Source organism: Muscardinus avellanarius (genome assembly GCF_963383645.1).
Source record: "Muscardinus avellanarius genome assembly, chromosome: 15".
NCBI classification, from domain to species: Eukaryota; Metazoa; Chordata; class Mammalia; order Rodentia; family Gliridae; genus Muscardinus; species Muscardinus avellanarius.
Window position 1 is genome coordinate 23,680,143 of NC_137801.1, and position 19,736 is coordinate 23,699,878.

Here is a 19,736-nt window from a genome sequence, read left to right on the forward strand (position 1 = left end):
CCCATTAGCAAGAAATGTCACTCAGAAGACGTCACCAGACAATTTGGAGGTCAGGCTTGGAGGCCAAGATTCCACAAGGCTGGACTGCAGGATTGAGTCCTTGTTTTAACTAATCTGATCCCTTTTGGCCCTCCCTGTGAAGCATCTGAGCTCAGAGGAGAGGGTAGAGGCCTGTGGGCCTGCTTGTCCTCACCTGGGCTTTTGAGGGAGGGAGATGACAGAGCTTGCCTGTCATCTCCTCACCCCTACCATCATCTGTTACCACCAGAGAGGCAGGCAGAGAGGAAGACAGAGAGAAAGATGGGAGACTGGGAAATAGAGGAGAGAGAGGGAGGGAAGGAGGGAGGGAGGGAGAGAGAGAGAGAGAGAGAATGAGAGAGAGAGAGAGAGAGAGAGAGAGAGAGAGAGAGAGAGAGAGAGAGAGAGAGAGAGAGAGAATCCCTGCTCTGCAGCCAGGGTGATCACATTACCCCAACCATTTGGTTAGCATAATTGTATGTGCAAAGCCGACAAATGTAATTTCCCTGGACTTAATACTCGCCCCCTTTTCTCCTTCAGCCTCTTCATCTGATTAGCCAAAGTGACTCAGAGGCTTCCGAGAATGCCGACAAAGCACCTGGGCAAGCTTTCCCCCGCCCAGAGGCTGCGGCCTGACCCCTGGCCTGCGGGTGAATCTAACTTCAGACCAATCCCAACCAGACCACAGGGTCAGGCTGAATGGCTTGGGGAACATGAGGAGTGTTTAGGGAGATTTGCAAGCACCTTAGCTGCTTTCAAAATGACCCTAGTTGGCCTCTGTGTTTTTAGGAGTTGCTCCAATGGCTGCCTGGAAGGGAGGTGAAATGCCACCAGCCATCCCTGTTCCAGCTTGGCAGAAATTGACAGCGCTGAACTTTGGGAAGAAAATCTTATTATCTTGTCTTCTTGATTCTTTGTCAAAGGGTTGGGAGCGGATTTGTTGACTGTTCACACAGGGGGTCCTGGAATTCTCTCCCTACCTCTTTTACTTTTTGAGTTTATCTCTGTTTGGAGACTCCCTTACCTAGCAGAGGCTTAGCTGAGTGAAAGAATGTAGACTTTGGGTTCACATCTGGGCCCACTCCCCACCAGTCACAGGACTCTTAAAATCTTTAGACCAGTTTCCTCCTCCCTACGACAATAATAACAGCAACCATCCCAGGCCATTGTGGGGACAATCTGATGCACAGAGCAGCCTACCCAGGATGAGCCCGCAGTGACTGTTCCTTCCCTTCCCCTCCAGGCCCTGTCCCTCTGCTCTTCTCCAGGGATCCTCCCAGGCAGAAGCTCTGATCCTGGGCTCTGCTTGAAATTCCAGGCCTGCCCTGTCAGCTCGCAGGCTGCCCTCCTTCCCCTGACCACCGCGGACTGGTCAACCTCACCCCTGTCGCAGTCAGTCTGGGAACAGGGGCTGTGCTGGGCACATGGGCTTTGGATGATTATGACTGAGTGTGTATGGCTTCAGGAGTCTGCCCAGACCATGCCTCCTCCAGGATCTTCCTCAGCTCTCTGTGTTGGAGGCACATTGCTTTTCATAGATTCTCAAACTTCTTTGCCCCCTTTTCAGAAAGAGAAATGACTCAGTGCTGCTCCCCACATCTACTTAAAGTGAATACATTGAAAGATTCAGTGACAACTTTGCATTTTTTATATATCTCTATTTTGTTCCAACATGGTCTGGGAATCTATGCCGAGTTTACTCATCTGCTTACCCCCGCCCCTCTTCTAGACCAGAAGTTCTCAGAGTTCCTGACCTGCAATCTTATTTTCTTCAGTATTTCTGAGCACAGATCTGACCACAGAGGAAATGAGCAGTGTCTGCGGTGGGTCTGGATGAGAGCCAGGCGAGGTCAGGGCCAGCGTGGCCTGGTGTCTCTGACCATAAAGTTGAGCCCGGGGGCTCAGTGGACATACCTGTGGGTGGTGGGGAAAGATGGCCCTGCCCATGGGAAATCCCCTTCAAGAAAACATACACCCCCACATCTGTACACACTGGTAGGAATCTGCAGCAAGATGGGACTAGGGGACTCAGTCATGATGGGAGAGATGCCCCTCAACCTGGAACACAGTAGGAGAGGGGCGTTGGGGCCCAGCTCAGCATCTCCCTCACCTACGCTGATCCCCGATGTGGCAGCAGATTCCTGGGGAGCAGTGGCTCCTTATGTGGTATGGCTTTCTGAGGAGCCCTGGCTGGCTGATGTAACCCCAAGCCTTCCCAGGGATGCATTTGGCTCAATGGATGTCCTAGCCTTCCCAGAAGTGGGAGAGGCTCTTGCTGGGATCAGGGCTGTAGGAGCTCAGGCAGGGGTTGGGGTGGGGGGTTATACCTTTAGCGGAAATCATCTCCTATCCCCCAGGCAGCCGCCCACTTCTAATTCTGTTTGGAGGTGGTGAGGAGCCATCACCGCTTAGGAGCCACCATGTGATTTCATTAGCCTGAGTGGCCACTGGGCAGGCCCTTATCGATTAGCCTTTAAGGGACAGTGGGAGCTACATGGCAATAAACCCAGACTCGGGCAGGGTGGATGACTGTGTCCTAAGTGCTGGCTGCTGACATCTGAGAACCCAGCTCAGGCCTCCAGCTGTCTGCTGGTCAATCAATAGATGCTTCTGGAGTCCCTCCTAGGTAATCGGCACTGGTAGTTGGGCCAGGGCAAGGGGTTTGCTGCTATGGTTGCTAAGCATGCTGAAAGGGGAAGGTAATTCAGGCCTGTGTCCTGAATTTATACATGTATGAATTTGTAAATGTCCTGAGTTTATCATAAAAAGGTGGTAGTTGGAGGGGTATCACAGGTTGGGTGGCAGGAAGGGGCGCTGAATGGGTAAGGTAAAGGCTGTCTGCCTCATTTGAGACATTTTCATGAATCATGAATGTAAGAGGGAAATCAAGAGAGCTTGCCAGCTCTCTTGAGCTGTTCCATAGGCTGGGTTCCCCTCCTTGTGTGGAATGGAAAGGCTGTCCAGGGTTCTCATTGGAGGTGAAGGATGACAGTAAGGAGGAAGAGGGATGGTAAAAGCAGCTACCTCTTCCACCCGGGTTTGGCAGCTGGATCAGATCAGGCTGAGGAAGGGGTCAGAATCAGAGGCAGCACTGCAGGGGACAGAAAGGAAAGGATCTCTCCAAACACAAGGCATTGCTAATGTTTAGTTAGTAAGAAAGATCCTGAAAACTTAGTGGCAAAGCTGTAAGCCTCTTTTTCTGTTAACTCTTTGCACTCAACAAGGATTTTTACATCATAAATAGACATTAGAGATTTATCATTTGTCTGTTGTGATTTTAATAAAGACTTCCATTTTATAGGAAAAAGAGGAAGAATGTGGGTGGACTGTGCTTTTTTAAGTTATAGCAGAAGGCAGCCCCATGTCTGGACTCTGAGGTTGTGGGGGAGCCCCCTCATTGCAGGTGAGGCCTAGGCACTCTTGTATAGCTCCTCTGGGACTAGGCCCCCAGTCTCTGACCTTATAACTGCCAGGAACATCTGCTGGCTTTGGAGACTGATTCTAACTTCCCTTTGATGGGGAGCGAGATGGAGAAGTCATGCCTATGGCTATGGCCAGAGGCTTGAAGGCCTGTGTTTGAAGCAAGAGTCCTGGGTGACATGTCATCCAGCCCAGAGTGTGCTGATCAGGATGGCTCTGGCAGGAATCCAGCTCTGGGGAGGCATGTTGAACCGAATGCATTTGGGGCATGACCTATGACAGGGTAGCCCACTTCTGTGCAACAGATATCCTTGGCCTTGAGATCAGCCATCTTTAGAAGAGAGGATCTGATGGTGAGGCTTACTTTATTTGGTAAATGGGGACGGTTTCAAAGAATTGAGTTGAAAGAATTCCAACTTGATTATGTCATCTGTGTGGGTCCTAGAGCTTCCCAGCCATAAGGGAGACTTGCTCCTTCATACACCCTCCAATGGCTTCCATTGCTCAGACAGCATGAACCCCATGCAGTTTCCCATCTCCAGACTGCTCCTTCCTTCCTTCCTTCCTTCCTTCCTTCCTTCCTTCCTTCCTTCTCTTTGGTACTATGAATTAAACTTGAGGACATTCTACCTCTGAGCTATACCCCTAACCCTATTTTATTTTGAAATAGGGTCTCACTAAGTTGCTGAAGGCCTTGCTGAGTGTTTGAGGCTGGCATCACACTTGCAATCTTTCCATCTCAGCCTTCAAGTACTGTAATTACAGGTGTGTGCCACCATGCCTGGTGTCTGGTCTGTTTTATTCTTTAGCCATAGCCCTTTACCCCAATCACACACACACATCTTTCTTCTGTGTGCTGAATTTGTGTGCTGACTCCTTACCTGTGGGGTCAAAGATGGGGGTGTGGTTTGTTATATTTCCCCGGGGCTTCGGTTCCTTGTTTGGGTTTCTCTCAAACAGGTTTCTTGATGTGGGTGCTGAGTTTGGCTGCATCTTCTCTTCTCCACTGACTGCAACAGAGAGAGTGGGCTGAGTTAGATGAGGCTCAGTTTTAGGAGAGAGGTGAGTTTTCTCCGGGGAAGGTGGGCGAGAATGAGGCTTAGGTTAAGGAGCGGTGGTGAGGTCATGGGTTGTTGGGGTTGGGGAGACAGTGTAGGGGTAGGGTGAGCTCACTGGTTAGGTAGCAGTCCAGGCTGATGGAGATATTGTCAAAAGCTACTGTGGCTCTGGATCCTTGCCCCCACCATGCGACCATCTGCAGCCAGAACCTGTGGGTATCAAGAGAAATGGACATGAAGAACCATCTGGGCTGGCATGTCCTTGGATTCAGTGCTGGCCACCACACTCAGAACTTTAGTTTTTATAAGACTTACCTAATCCCAAAGTAGTTGCAAGAGGAGAGTGGTAGCCCTCTCTCCAACTTCTCTAACATAGAGCATGGTTCTTTCTAAAGGATTGCTCATCATGCTGATGGCTGGCATCTGGCCCTTAAAACCAATCTGGAGTTTGCGGCCTGGGACCAGGACTCTACAGTTATCTGAAGTGATTACTTTTGCTTTCTTCTTTTTATTTCCAGTACTAAGAATCGAACCCAGGAATTTTCTACCTCCAGCAGCTGTACCCCCTATCCCTTCTTATTTTGAAACAGATTCTTGCTAAGCTGCCGAGAGTCCTTCTAAATTGTTAATACTGGCTTCAAACCTCCTGTCTCAGCTTCTCAAGCACTGGGATTACAGGCATGGGCCACCATGCCCCAGGAAGGCCACTTTGGTTTTCTGGGGTTATGGGTGGGTGGACATAGGTGGCCTCAACATTCAGTTCATACTCACCTATAGGACTGAAGTAATTATTACAAGGTTAACATACTCTGTGTCAACTAATAAAGAAAACTGACCCTGAGTGCCCCATGCTGATTGCTTCAGGCAGTGAGGGTCCTTCTCTGGTACCTCCTGGGTTTCCTCATTGACCAGCAACCAAAGGATTAATCCATCCTATGATGGGGATCTCAGGCATCCTGGGTCTTGTCCCACATCAGCTGCAGTTTCCCAACTGGTTGTTAAATATTCAATGATTTCACTATCACCCCTGGGAATGTTTGTAACCAACATAGAGTAGGTCATTAAGTGCTAATAATAACTCCTGGAGATAATGTTTCTCTCCAGTCTTGGAGGACCAGGTCCCTAGACTGCACTCAGGGAAGGCTTTAGAGGGAGATAAATAGAAAAATACCTTGGGTGCACTTAGTTCCTGAGATATCACCATCTTGGCAGATTGTCAGTCAACCAGCTCTTTCCCTCTATAAAGTAAGGGTTTCCCCGAGACCCCTGAAAGCCTTTCCCACACTTCAAAAAGTCAATCAAGATTGGCCTGCAAAATAGGGTTTGGTATTTGGCACAAATGTTGAAATGGTAAGAGAGGAAAGCCATGTCTGTCAACCGGTGGCTGGATAAAACCCAGGTGGTATATAGCCGTTCAATGGGATGCTGCTCTACAATAAAGAAGACTGGTCCAGGAGATGTGCTATGAAATAGATGGATCTCAGAAACATTATGCTAAGTTAAAGGAGCCAAACAGTGAGTTCAAGACCTCATATTGGATGATTCTATGCATAGGAAGCACCTACAGTAGTCAGATCTATATATAGAGAAAGCAGATTAGTGGTTGCCTGGGGTTGGGAGTGGGAACAGTACTGTGTTATACAGTGAGCAACATACTAGCTCGAGGACTCTTTCGGGGGTGATGGAAATACTCTAAAGCTGAGTTGCATGCTCTCTGCATAATTCTGTAAAGTTGCTAAAAAAGAGCCACTGACCTGTACACTTGAAATGAGTGAATGCTATGATACGTAAATTATAGCTCCATAAAGCTACTAGGAAAAAAGGAGAGGAGGAGATAGAGAGGAGGGAGAAAAAAGAGAGAGGATGAACCCAGGTAGCATGGGGTAGCAGGAGTGGAAAGGCAGAGTGCCGGTGGCAGTGGCTGGAGGGATCAGGCAGGGGTGGGTGGGACATATTTGTGGAGGAAGAAAAGGCACACACGAAGACACACACAGGTAAAGAACATCTGCTCATAGACTTTCACTGAGGGAGTAAACTGCAGCTGAGGCAGAGAGCCCCCGTTACGCATGAGCAGATGAGCCCTGGTCAGCGTGAGAAGGGACAGGCACCAGCTTGGCTATTTCTAGCCAGAGGACAGTTACTGCTGCTATAGAGGAAAGCTATGAGATCAAGAGTAAACTTTTATCTAACCAGCATGCTTGTAGCTAATTTTTCTTAACTGAATGCCTCCATAAAACTGTCTGGGATTTCACCCATCTTTGTGAAGCTTGGCCACAGTCCTTTGTGTGTGAGAGTCATGATTAGAGGACCTGATTTGGCTTCAGTTCCAAAGAGGAGATGCCTAAATGTGTTGAATCCATGGCCAGATGCCCTGGTCTCCTTGGGCCATGTGCCCCAAGGCAGGATCTATGTGCCGCCCTCTGGAAGAACAGGCCTGGGGTTGGCTGGGTGTGGAAGGAGGAGTGCTCAGCAGAGAAGTCCCACATCTTGTTCTGGGGCACTTGGGATTGCTGGGGACATGTGTGTGAGGGTGCAGACGGTACAAGAACCCATCCATGTTGGGTGCTTAAGCTCACACTTCTGGAAGGCATTTTTAATTCCAACCTTGAAACATACCTATTTCCACTTCAGGCACAGCTGTTAAGTGTTGGCCCTATCTTAGACCAACTGGGAGATGAGAAGCAACACTGCACAGGAACACTGCATTCAGGTGGCTCATTGTTCGTAAGAGAGAGGGGATGCGCACGTGTCAGCACAGAATTAGAAGACGTGAGTGCAGGTTAGAGCCCTGCCTGTGACCACGGAGGGGATGGGCAATTACACCAGGCTGGGGAGGCTGGAGAGCTTCAGAGAGAAGCGGGTATTTAAGTCAGCTCTGAAGGCAGGAGGGATCTCCAGGATATGGGTGTGGGGTGGATGGAGTGTGAGGTGGTGAAGATACCGGTGTGAGGGACTTATCACAGGGACAGGGCTTGTCCTGCTCGGTGTGGGCAGTGTGGATAGAGGTGAGGATGGTGGGATGTTTGGAGGCCAATTGGAAGAATTTTTATTATCATCTCTTCAAAAATAGGGAACTTCCGGGAAGATGGCGACCGAGAAAAGCGGGGCTTAAGAGCTCCGCTAACAACCAATCTCCATTACCACAAAATCAGTGCCTTTCATAGCCAGAAAACACCATCACCAGAGGAACAAAAAAATCACCAGGCTCCAGAGAGAAAGCGGACTGAGAACAGAGCCACAGACGCGGCAGCAGCGCTTTACTGCCGGCGGCAGCGGGGAGTTCACCGGACGGCTACAGCAAGCCGAGGTGAGCCGCTGCGGAACAGCCAGGCGGGATTTCTCGCCGCAGGTAAAATCTAAAGCTCCCAGTGGCTGAGCTCAGCACACGCTGCAGGGATTCAGGGTGGAAATCAAAACCAAGAAGAAAAACACCAGCCCCACGGCTGAGGGTGTAGCAGCGGTGCCATATTGCCACCGGCGGCAGCAGCAGCGAATTCACCAAGGCTAGTACAGCTACATCTGCGTACTCAAGAACAGTGAGTCAAATTGCAGGCCACAGAGGAGAAATCCCAGTACTGTACTCCCTGGGACTTGACCCAGTGGAGGAGGGGCGGTGGCAGAGATATCACACCATAGGAAAACTTGCAACCTGGCACCCCCCACAGTCTAAAGCAGCCTCTATCGACTCTCTGGGTCGGAGACTCTGTGATACAACCCAGTAAAGGAGTAGTGGGGTCTGAGATACTACTGACTCGAGATCTAGAGCACCTTAAGTGAAGTCATAGTGACCCAAGGGAAGAACCCAGAGAAGGCACAAACTTCTGAAATCATGGGAAAGAGGAATAATACTGGAGCAACAAATGCTCACAACCCCACCACATCAGAACCCGATAAAACAGAAAATCAGATTTCTAGAAGATCAAATCAGGAAAATAACTGTAGAAATAATAGAGGTGCTTCGAAAAGAATTCAGAGAGAGCCAAAAAGAGATAAAAGATGTAATTAATGAAGTAAAGGCCTCAATTCAAAGCACAAACAACCGATTAGAACACATGGAGAACAAATCTCTCTCTTAGAAGATGATCGTTCCAAAAATGAACACATAGTTTCTAATCTAGAAAAAAATATCCGACAACAGGAATCTAATATTGAAGAAATATGGGCCCATTTTAAGAGAGCTAACCTAAGAATAATTTGAATAGAGGAGGGAAAAGAAAGTGAAACCAAAGGGATCAACAATCTCTTCAAAGAAGTAATAGCAGAAAAATTTCCAGATATAAAGCAAGAGGTTGATACACAGGTCCAGGAAACTTATAGAACCCCCTTTAGACAGGATCGGAGAAGAGGATCCTCACGCCACATAATTGTCAAAATGACCAATGTGGAAGCCAAGCAGAGAATCTTAAAGGCAACAAAAGCAAAGGGCCAAGTGACATTCAGAGGCAAACCAATTAGAATCATTCCAGACTTCCCAAACCAAGTTATGAGAGCCAGAAGAGCTTGGAGTAACAATTCTGAAAGAAAACAACTTCCAGCCAAAAATTTCCTACCCAGCAAAACTTTCTATCAAATTAGATGGAGAAATAAGAAGCTTCCATGACAAAGAGAAACTGAAGGAATTTATGTCTTCAAAACCAGCACTAGAGAAAATACTCAAAGAAATTAACTACAAAGAAGAAATAGGTAACACACACCAGAACCAGAGAAACAAGATTTTCCATCCAACAGACAACTAAGATTGGTTATCTGTGGAGATTCATTATTTATGTTAGTCTTTTACCTATCTCTAAAGGGTATTGTTTGCCTTTATTGTTGTTAATTTTTAGGATTTCTAGTTGGAATATTAATATACCTTCAGATATAGCATTTGTGAAATATTTTATCCCATTCTATTAGTAACTGTTAACTCTGTTTACATTGTCTTTGGATATACAATATTTTTTAGGGAGTTTGTATACTCTTCTGTTGCCTGTGCCAATGAAATCATATCCAAGAAATCACTGCCAATTTCAATGTTGTGAGGTTTTATGACCCAGATTTTCTCCTAAAAGTTTATAGTCTTAAGATTTATATTTAGGTCTTTTATCTATTTTGAGTTAATATTTGTATATGGGATTAGGTAAGGGTCCAATTTTATTCTTTTCCATGTAAGTATTATTTTTCAACAATATTTAGTTAAAATATTATTTTTTCCACCACCAAATGTTCATGGAAACCTTGTCAAAAATAACTTGACAATATAGGGAAGAATTTAGCTCTAGGCTTTTATTTAACTCCAATGGTTTATATATCTGCCTTTAGAATAGTACTACACTGTTTCAATTATTGTAGCTTTATATGGTTTGAAATCAGAAAATATATATCTTCTAGCTTTGTTCTTTTTCAAGATTGTTTTGGGTATCTAGAGTCCATATTCCATATTAGGATAGATTTTTTTTCTGAAAAATAAATATATAAATATATGATAGTTTCACCTAAAAATAGAAAAAAATATTCTCTGGTAAGAAAGAAAGTAAAAAGAAATATTGAAATGTTATCTTTAAGTCATCAAAAGCTTGGTATCAGACAAATGAAACTGTTATGTGAGATTATCATTTTTAATTTTGGATAAATTGCTATAATACTAGATGTCAACCACTAAGCCAAGCATGGGAGGGAGGGATGGGGAGAGAATGGGGTGGAGATATGGTGGGGGCTGACTGGGCGATGTGTGCATGTATGTCTACAAAAGTTTGTATTCCACTATGATGTATGAATACAGTGCACCAATAAAAAAAAAGGAAAAAAATTTGAAAAAAACAAAACAAAACAAAAATAGGGAGCCATTGAAAGTTTCCAATAGGACAATGACAAAGCCAAAGTACTCTTTTTCTCTTTTTTAGGATAAATATGGTAGGATCAGTAAGCAGGATGAGGATAACTGAAAGGGGACAGAGATAAGGTAGGGTGACCACATGAGGGGTGCTTAGTCATGGGGTGATTTATGGGCCTAATAAGCCCTTGTGGAATTTCTCTATGAGCCTTGACAAGGGCACAGACATGGTTCTCCCTGCTTACCACAGGGGAGACAGTCCCTGGCTAAGTTCCTGTGTCACTCTGCACAAAGCCGGGCCTAAGAAACTCATCAGGAAATCCAGGGCCCTAATACTGATGTCTAGTTTTCTTTAAAGCAGATGTAAACTAGGGAAGTGTTAGCAAAGATTCAGGCACTTAGAGCTGCTCAGACAGGGGGTAGAATCACATTCCTGAGTGAGAACATCACATAGGCACAACTTTCCAATGCTCTCGCATTGTAGGGGGCAAGAGACCACCTTTTCTGTTTCCCACTCACATCACCTGTCCTGATCCATCACCCACAGGCTGGGGGCCAGGCCTGTGCACCATGGTGGAGGTGCTGATTTTAGTGCTGAGTTGCAGTAGGGGTTCATCTTCCTGGAGGACTTGAGGTGTCTGAGCAAGTAAGTGATAGGTGTGTGTCTGTGGTGCGGGATGAGAGAGAAAAGCCCCGCTGTCCCCTCTGCGAGCCCTTCCCAGGATGCTGTATGCCTCCGCTCCCGTCTCCCCGCTCTCCCTCCGCTTTCCTTCTTTATTACAGAAAGAGTAAGAGCTGCCAAGTTCCCGAGCAGCCACTGGGTCTCTTAGCATGGATGGGATGATGCAAGCTGGGGCTGGAATGGTTTCTAAATAGAAGAGTTTCTAAAGTGTTCTGCGAGGCAATGGCAATGGTGGTGGCAGCTGCTGTTTCAAAGGGTTTGACTGACACTGGGAATTGCATATATTTTGAGTTGGGAGCGCTCAGAACAATCAGGAAAGACTCGATGGGATGGAGACATGAGAACAGGCTATGCTGCCTCTATACCCTGGGGGTACACTGCCAACCCTTCCCCATTGCCCCAGATTCCAGAGGCTCAGGGAAGGGTCAGGTGAGGTGAAGGCTGGACACAGACAAAAGACCTAGGGGCTCAGACCCACCTGCATATAAGCTTCACTGTTTCAGCTGGTACCTGGTCGTGTGTCCTCATCTGAAACTCAGGCAAAGAGGAGGTTGCACCTGATTCTGCTTATCCCCTTTCTGCTGGAGATAGGACAGGCTTTCTTAAGACCCTCAGGGTCTTTCTGGTTCAGTCACTCTTCCACCAAAGGTATAGATACTATGTCACTCTCCAGAGCCAGCTATGGCCCTGGTATTGAGTTCTAGTACTTATGGGTGGACCAGTCACTCTGAGACGAAGGACAAGTTTTAGCACAGAGCAGGTGGACCACCCTGGGGCTGAGGGAAAGCAAGGTCCGTGCCAAGACTGTAAGGGCCAGGTGGTTCTAACAAGCATGAAAATTACTCCACTGCCTTTGCCCTGAAGTTTTGACTCTGGTAGGGAAAAGAAGCAGAATCTCCATGATTAGAAAACTTTCACTGTCCTCTTGGTCGAGGAGAAGGCAAAGAGAGTGCTTAGGGATTCCTCCTGCCAGCTCACCAACCTGTGCAAGTGGCAGGTGAACCCTCTCTTTTATTAGCAGTGGAGACTTTGTTCCCTGCCCGTTAATAGGTCATACCTGCTCAGCTCTTTCTTCAAAGTAGGCACTTCTGATTGCATGGGTTATTATTGCTTTTTTCTCATTTTTCTTGCCAGAGGGATTTGGGGCTTGTTGCTAAAACAGACTTGGCTGGAGATTTTGGTTGGAGCCTAGCTTTGCATAAAGAATGCATCCACTCCTCTCGGTCAGCTTTTCAGAGAGGCCTGCTGAAAACGGGTCCAGGGGGATTCTGGGAGGTGGCCATTTGGGCAGTGGGCCAACTTTTCAGGGGCAGCTTTGGAACTGAGTGCCTCACAGACTCACCGGGCCGATCTCTGCCTAGAAAATGCAATGCCACCACCAAGCAGCTCAGAAAATGCACCATCTCATTCCAGCAACAGACTGTTAATGGACAGTGAATATAAGGCCTTATTTACCACCCATCCAGTCTTAGGGACCGACAAATCTATTTAAGTTCATTTAATGATTTTAAGTAGCTGGCCAAAAGATGTGTTTCCATGTGGATGGAGGGCATATCGATGCTTTAGAGAGAGCAGGGAAGAATGGTGGGAGAGTGGTTAGGTATTTAATGGATGTGCACCATGCCTCCGATTCCTCCTTTGGCCAGTTATTGGGCTTGGAAGGAGGGAGTGTTCTGCATCCCTCTTTGCAGCTGGGACTTGTCTGGGATCTGGATGCTTAGGATAGAACTGGCAGATACTGCTGAGAAAATACACTTTCTCCAATTTCTCACTGCGTAGTTGATTTGCTTGGCAAGATTCTTCTAAAATGGCCTGTCACCAGGCTTGGGGCGTGGTATGCATTTATATTAGAATAACATCGGTGATGAAAGAGCTCTTCTGTGTTGTTCCATTATCTGTGTAATTGACTTCAGCTATCGGCTCAGGGGGAGGGGCTGATGGACAGCTTTGGGTTCCTGGGACTAGCCCTGCCTTAGGTTTGACGTGGCCAAAGCTAGACATGTGTGTTCTGACTCTAGAGTCTTTGGCTCCTGCATAATAAAGCAGGACAAGCCATATTCAAGGTCAGATTCAAGAGTTGGGAACATCTCTTTTAGTCCCACTCTTAGAAGTCATTTAGCACCACCTGACTTGGTTTCCCCTCTGGGCATAATACAAAGAATAGTGAGGAAAAGTCAACACAGAGACTCCAGGGCTGCCAAGGGCCATGGAGATCTTTCACAATGAGTCTGGCTTTGAGCCCTTCTGGAAATAAGAGAGAAAACGAATTTTCAGTTAGTCTGAGCAAGCATGGAGAATCACTCGGACCTTTCCACATTCTAGGGTCAAGGCTTCTAAGCATTTTCTTTCTGTGTTCACTTTTGCAGCCTGAGACCAAAAGATCTCAGCCCTTTCATGTGCCTGGGCATGCCGTCAATTGGAAAAGCCCACACAAGAAAGGTCCAGACTACAGGGTGGGTGGAAGCCGTCTCTAGCGAGTTCCTGCGTTGCTCTTTCTTCCTCTCAGTCTGAGCCACATCTACTGCGTTCTAGTGGAGGTCCTGGGCAAAAGGGGAAGAGCAAAAGAAAGGGGCTTGCTTCCTGGAGACCTGGCCCAGCAGGATGGTGCCAATGCACAAAAATACCTGATCCACAGGCTCTGATGTGCCATGTCCCTGGGAAAGTGAGAGTGAGAGGAAGAGATGGAGTGTAGAGGAAGGAGAAAGAAGAAAAGGGGACAGAGAGAGAAAGAGGGAGAGGGAGATGGTATCCTTTGGCTTGGAAAATTACATACATATTATGAAGACTCAAGTTCCTTGCCTCCCAGGCCATTTTCTGCCATCTGTTGGAGAACCCCCCAACCTGTTTAATCTCATCAAATTTCATAATACTCTACACTGTTAGAGAAGCCAGATGAGCTCTTTGGGAGCTGGTGTAGATAATTCTAAGATCTAGAAAGTCCCACATCCATTCTTTCCAGAAACCAAGCCATCCATTCCTCATTTCTCAAGATGTTCACAGACCTCCAGCACAGGCCTCTCCTCTGCCTGTCTTTGTTCTGGCTTATGGCTCAGAGAGCTGAAATGGTTCTGGGGATGGCAGCCTCTATTGGTGAGAAGATCAAGGAAAAGGGTTGAGAGTTCCCTTCTCTCAACAGAAACATCTTTTTGAGGTTAAAGGAACATGAACCTCTTATGCTTGGGGTAGGAGTTGAGTTTTATAAAGTAGAAGGGAGCAAAGATGGCTATATGCTTGGTGGGACCCTGAACAAATCTCTGAACCTGTATTAACTTTTGGTACTAGAGATTGAACCCAGGGATATTTTATTGCTGAGCTATATCCCCCGCCTTTTAAGAATAATTTTTTTAAATTTTGAAAAGCGTCTTGCTGGGTTGCTGAGCTGGCCTTGACCCTGAGAGCCTCCTATTCCAGCCTCCCAAGTGCTTGGATTATAGGAGTGCATCATCACATTCAGCCAAGTCACTAGAAGTTTATAGGTGCCATCTTGGTTTTAAAGATGGTGTCACACAGGTATTTTCACAGTGGAAAACCTCCTTTAGCATGAGATATCCTACTTTACTGCTCCAGTTTCATATAATATTTTTATTAGGAATCTGAGCTTCCTCAGGCGGTATTACGAGTTACATATTTCCTGCTTTGCCTCGGAGCAAAGATTATGTGAGTTGAGAGAGACACTTGAGCCTGTAGGTTGCAACACAGAGATTTGTAAGACATGGACCTCGCCCTTGAGGATTTCGGTCAGTCCTATCACTCATATTATCCATTGATTGGAGGGCTTCTAAATTCTTTTCAGTTCTTCCCCCTACAGAGCTACAATCTATACAAGCTGTAAAAACATGAGTCTGGGTCATGGAAGAGAAGAAATCAAGAAAGATGCTAAAGAACAAACTGTCTAGCAGAACGGTAGAGCAATGGACACAAGTATCCTCTGGGACTGGATGTGCTGGCTGGGGCCAAGGATGTGGATAGGATGCCAATAAGATGGAAACCCAGGTACAGCACCCAGGTAAAAATGAAAATGTGTGAGTCATCTGTGTGGAAGAGAAGGTGGAAGTCATGACACTGAGGGTCCTGCAGGGACTGCACATGGAGAATTGAATTCTGCTTGGCTGCAAAGTATTAGAAGGTCAATTATCTCCTAAGTTCCAGACTTTGTGCCTGGTGGGAGAAGAGGATGAGCTACATTTTCAGAGGCATTTAGAGTTACATTTAGAGTTATGAAAAACATATGCGTCTGTTGATGTATAAACCGAACTGTGGACATTACCAAGGAAATCTTGAGCAGATGGGCACATCCCTATTCTAATGGGGTTCACTCGGTGTCATTTGGAGAGGCTGCCTCTTAAGCCAGGCTCACGGCCTGATCTGTATCACTGCTTTGCACTCTTGATTGTGGAAACTTAGCAATCAAAAGCAACAGCTTGTCCCAAACGTCACAGTAAATCAGTGTTGGAAATAGGATTTAAAGCTCAGAATTGCTAATCTACTCCTTGCTCCAGTGATCTGGGATATTTTCTGAGGAAAAAAAAAAAAGCCAAAACAGGGCCAGATCCTTCTAGAGTTCTGAATATTTGATCTGTATCAGTTCCTGTGTGCACATCACATGCTGAGCCACCGGCCACATCTCTTCCTCTTCTAAGATGGCTGAATCAAGGCTGTCCGGGGCCAGTGGTGCTTTGTGGAAGGCAACAGAGGAAGGGTCCTATTCTCCAACTCCTTCCTTCCGCCTTCCTGAGCTCCACTTTGAGGCTCTGATCATTTCACGTTGGTCCTTCACGAGGGCCGCCAATGGTCTCCATGCTCTGGCTCTCTGGCTAGTCCACTCTCCAGCCTGTCTCTGGGCTCAGTTGGGCTCCCGTTACTCACAGTCTAAAGTCCAAAACACTTGGGGAACACCCTCATTCACTCTCCTCCAAGGAGATAGCTCAGGAGTCTTTGAAACAACCTAGCGATTCTTTTTTTTTATTTATTTAATTTATTTTTTATTTTTTGGTGGTATTGAGATTCCTGGAAACCCTTCTACCTCCAGGCTACACTCCCAGACCTATTTTTATTTGGAGATAGGGTTTCTTAAGCCAGCGAGGCTGGCTTCGAACCTACATGATCCTCCTATCTCCGCCTCCCAAGCGTGGGGATTACAAGCATGCACCACCATGCCTGACCTAGCTATTCTTGAGTTCACAGAAAACATTCATGTTTCTAAACCTTTGTTTGCTCTAATGGCCTTTTCTAGAATGCTCTGTCACTTGTTTATTTCCCTAAGCGCTAAATTTTTCTCTGGTTTGGCTTATTACTGTCACTGCACCAACTGGACACTGGCCTGGCTTTGATGAACTCTGTATAATGCTGGTGTGTTACCATTTATCTCTTAGTTGCTGAGGCTGGCCTTGAACCTGTGATCCTCCTCTCTCAGCCTCCTAAATGCTGGGATTACAGGCTTGTGCCACCATGCTTGGCAAGCATTTGTCTCTTGATGCATGTGACCTGTGCTCTCTGAGGCATTTAGGTCCTGTGCTTTAGCAAGAGGCTGGCCACACACCTCTTTCTATCTATCCTCTTACTTTATGGGAGCTTAACATATGTTTGTTGCCAATGTGACAATCAATAACTCTCCAGATACATCTTGATTCTTTGTCTTGCTCACAAGAGACTAAATTTGTAACTTTATGCTAGTGACTTCCAAATGTGGTTGCACATCAAAGTCATCTGGAGAACTTTTGGGGGAAACTTAAAAAAAACAACATGGATTCTTGAGCCTGACACCTGACCTGCCGAGTCAGAATCTCTGTACATGGGGCCCACCCAGGTCTCTGCAGGCCAGGGGAGGGGTATTGTGTGTTCCAGCTGATTATAATGTTCAGTTAGCTTTGTGAATCACTGCCCTATGCTGACCTGCTAGTTTTAAGCCATTTCAAAAGCACTTTTCCCTGTTTATTTTACTTTTTGTTGTTGTTTTTAGAAAAGAAATGAGTTCAGTGAGAAAAATTCTGGGGTGATTTCTGCCAGAAAATAAGATTTTTGCCGCATCATAAAATTTTGGGAATGAAACATTCATACTTCAGAATAGATCCTGGAATTGATTTCAGCCTTGAATTATGAGGCTTTGTAGAGAGAAGCTTGATCAATGCTCAGAGTAGCTAAATGAGGAAGCGGTATTCTCAAGTGACACTCTGATAGATGCCCACAGATGGGAGCTGTATTCTTTGGCTTCTTCTATGACACAACATCTCATTTTTTTCTCATCTAACCCACTTCTCTTATTTGGGCACATGCTAAATTCCATTTCCTGGCATCCATTGCAGTGAGTGTGGCCATGTGCTCGAGTTCCAGCCAATGAAAAGTGAGCAGAAGTGATGACTCATTAGAATCAGCCATTGACAAATCCCCGTGCTCTTTCTCCACTGGCTGGCTGAATGCAAGGGAGTCCAGGCTGGGGAGATAGGAGGAGTCACAAGGCAAAAAGAGTTTGTGTCCCTGAATTACACAAACCAATACATTCACTTTTGACTTTATATGAACAAGAAATATACTTCATTTTTGGACAGCTCTGAGGATTGGGGTTTACTGTTACTTTGCATAGTGGTACCCCAACTGGCATCCCATGTAGTTAGCACAATCTTGGGCATTCAGGTGTGTTCAAGCACCTGGCATGGTTGGGCTGATGGCTCATGAAAGCTGAGGTGATGGGTAAACTTCACCCCAGTGGCTACAAGGCTCTGCAGCACCCTGCCCTGTGGCTGCAGCTCCCCCTACCTGCTGTGTACTCCAGCACTGCTCTAGGACCAGGGCACCCTAATGAACCAGGCAGGGTGCATTAAGGAGAGTGGCCTAGTGCTTTTGAACAAGGATGTATTTTTCTTGTGCAGATGTGTTAGACACGCAGGCTTCTGGATCACTGGCCAGGTTTCTGTCATGCTATGGAGGCCTTCATTCTCATCTTGTTCCCAGCCTTGGACCTGTGTCCTGAGCACATGTCTACATCCCTGTCTGGATGACCTAGCTAGAAACCTGGTTCTCCCAAAGCCGTGCCTGGCTAGCTCCTATAGGCCAGAGTCCTTCTCTGGATCCTGCCTGAATGGTTGGGCCCTGCAGGTGCTGGTTCACCTTCACATGGCTGATAGCCTCCATGACAGGGTCTCTAGGCAGCCTAGGCCCAGGCTGCATTATAAAATTCCCTCCTAGCTGGCCGTGGTGGTGCATGCTTGTAATCCCAGCATTTGGGAGGCTGAGACAGGAGGACTGTGGTTCGCAGCCATCCTCAGCTACTCTGCAATTTATTGAGACCCTGTTTTAAAATAATGAAAATAAGGCTGGGATGTAGTTCAGAGGTAGAATGCCCCTGGGTTCAATCCTCAGTAACACACACACACACACACACACACACACACACACACACACACAAGTTCCCTCCTATCAGCTGCTGATGCAAGATAACACCCTCTGTCTGTTATTACCCACATTTATAGAAGAGATTTTTTGACTATGATAGCAAGCGTTTGAAAGCTTTTGAGCTAGAAAATGGTGCCTTAAATCCTGAATCTTCTGCTTTTTAATTGTGTGTCTCTGAACAGATCATTTTACTACTTGGAGCCATTTTCTCACTGATAAACTAAGGGCTCTAAAATATGAATTACAATGACGAGGATAAATGGGCAGATATGCTTGGTTTAATGAGGATGCAATCCCTTGTCTGTTCTCCATCGCAGCCACAAGAAGCATGGCCCAATGGCTCAAGGAGGAGTTTGTGGATGCCACTGCAAGTTTCCAGCAAATACAGGGATCCTGTTCCCAACTCCTTCCCTGGAAAGGAGAATTAAGTCAAGTGTGCATAGGAAGAGTTTGAGTCCCTTGAAGAAAGACTAAGTGGATTGAGTGGGCATAATTTACCATACATGGCCTAGAAGCAGCATATTTTTTCTTCATTAAGAGGACTAAGTATCATATTGTCCATCAGCATGTCAAGGTCTCTAGTACCTGTGGTTCTGGGGAGGGACACTAGTGTTGCCCTAGCTGGTTGGGAGTAGAGAACACCTTCCTTTTTCTTCTCTGACTGTGTGGAGGTGTCGGGTATTGCTTGTGTGTGTGGACTCAGGGAACCAGACTCACCTGGGGAGGGCAGGTGAGATACTTCCCTCCCTTCTGTCCCCACTTTCAACTTTGGAGCTAGATGGCTATTGTGGGCTGATAGTGCATAAATGAACCAATGCCTGCCCTCCTGACTCTTCTGCTTCCAGACTGTGGCCACTGGACAGTTATTTACCTTCTCTGAGCCACGTTTCTGAGACAGACATTGCTCTCTGCTCATGTTGCCATGGGTGATCTGGCAGAGGAGCACCCTGCGCAGCCACTGGCAGGGCGTCCACTGGGAAGTGAGAAGCCCCCCAGCTGGGGCTTTATTGGGCTTCATGCTGTCCCAGCTCCCTGAGCCCCTTCCTCCAGGCCCATAAGATCTGCCATGCAACAGTCTGGTTTCCCTGACAGTCTCCCTGCTAGAGGGCACGTCTTCAGAGCTGGGATTGCACTACTCATCCAGGTACGCCCATTGCCTGTCACTGTGTAGGGCAGTTAATGTTGGCTGGATAAATAAATAGACAATGCCTAGCTGATTGTGAGGGTGGGTACCATTTCATGCTTGAGAACCTTTGCAGGGTTCTGGCTGGTGAAGGAGAAAGAGATGGAAGCAGGACCTCACCGAGAACTTCTGTGTTGAGTGGCCGGTGGGACCTTAGGCAAGTTATTGAACACT

The 19,736-nt window shown here is 46.6% G+C and overlaps 1 protein-coding gene across 1 annotated transcript in view; it reads right to left on the reverse strand.

Moving 5' to 3' along the window:
• The window catches only part of ALK (ALK receptor tyrosine kinase), a gene marked incomplete at both ends in the record, with an annotated part of 721,303 nt that overhangs the window by 81,897 nt on the left and 619,670 nt on the right, over nucleotides 1-19,736 (reverse strand). The window contains 2 exons of the mRNA XM_080711348.1: nucleotides 4,320-4,448; nucleotides 4,612-4,706. Of these exons, the coding sequence (XP_080567474.1) occupies nucleotides 4,320-4,448; nucleotides 4,612-4,706 (224 nt within the window). The remainder of the gene's footprint in view (nucleotides 1-4,319; nucleotides 4,449-4,611; nucleotides 4,707-19,736) is intronic.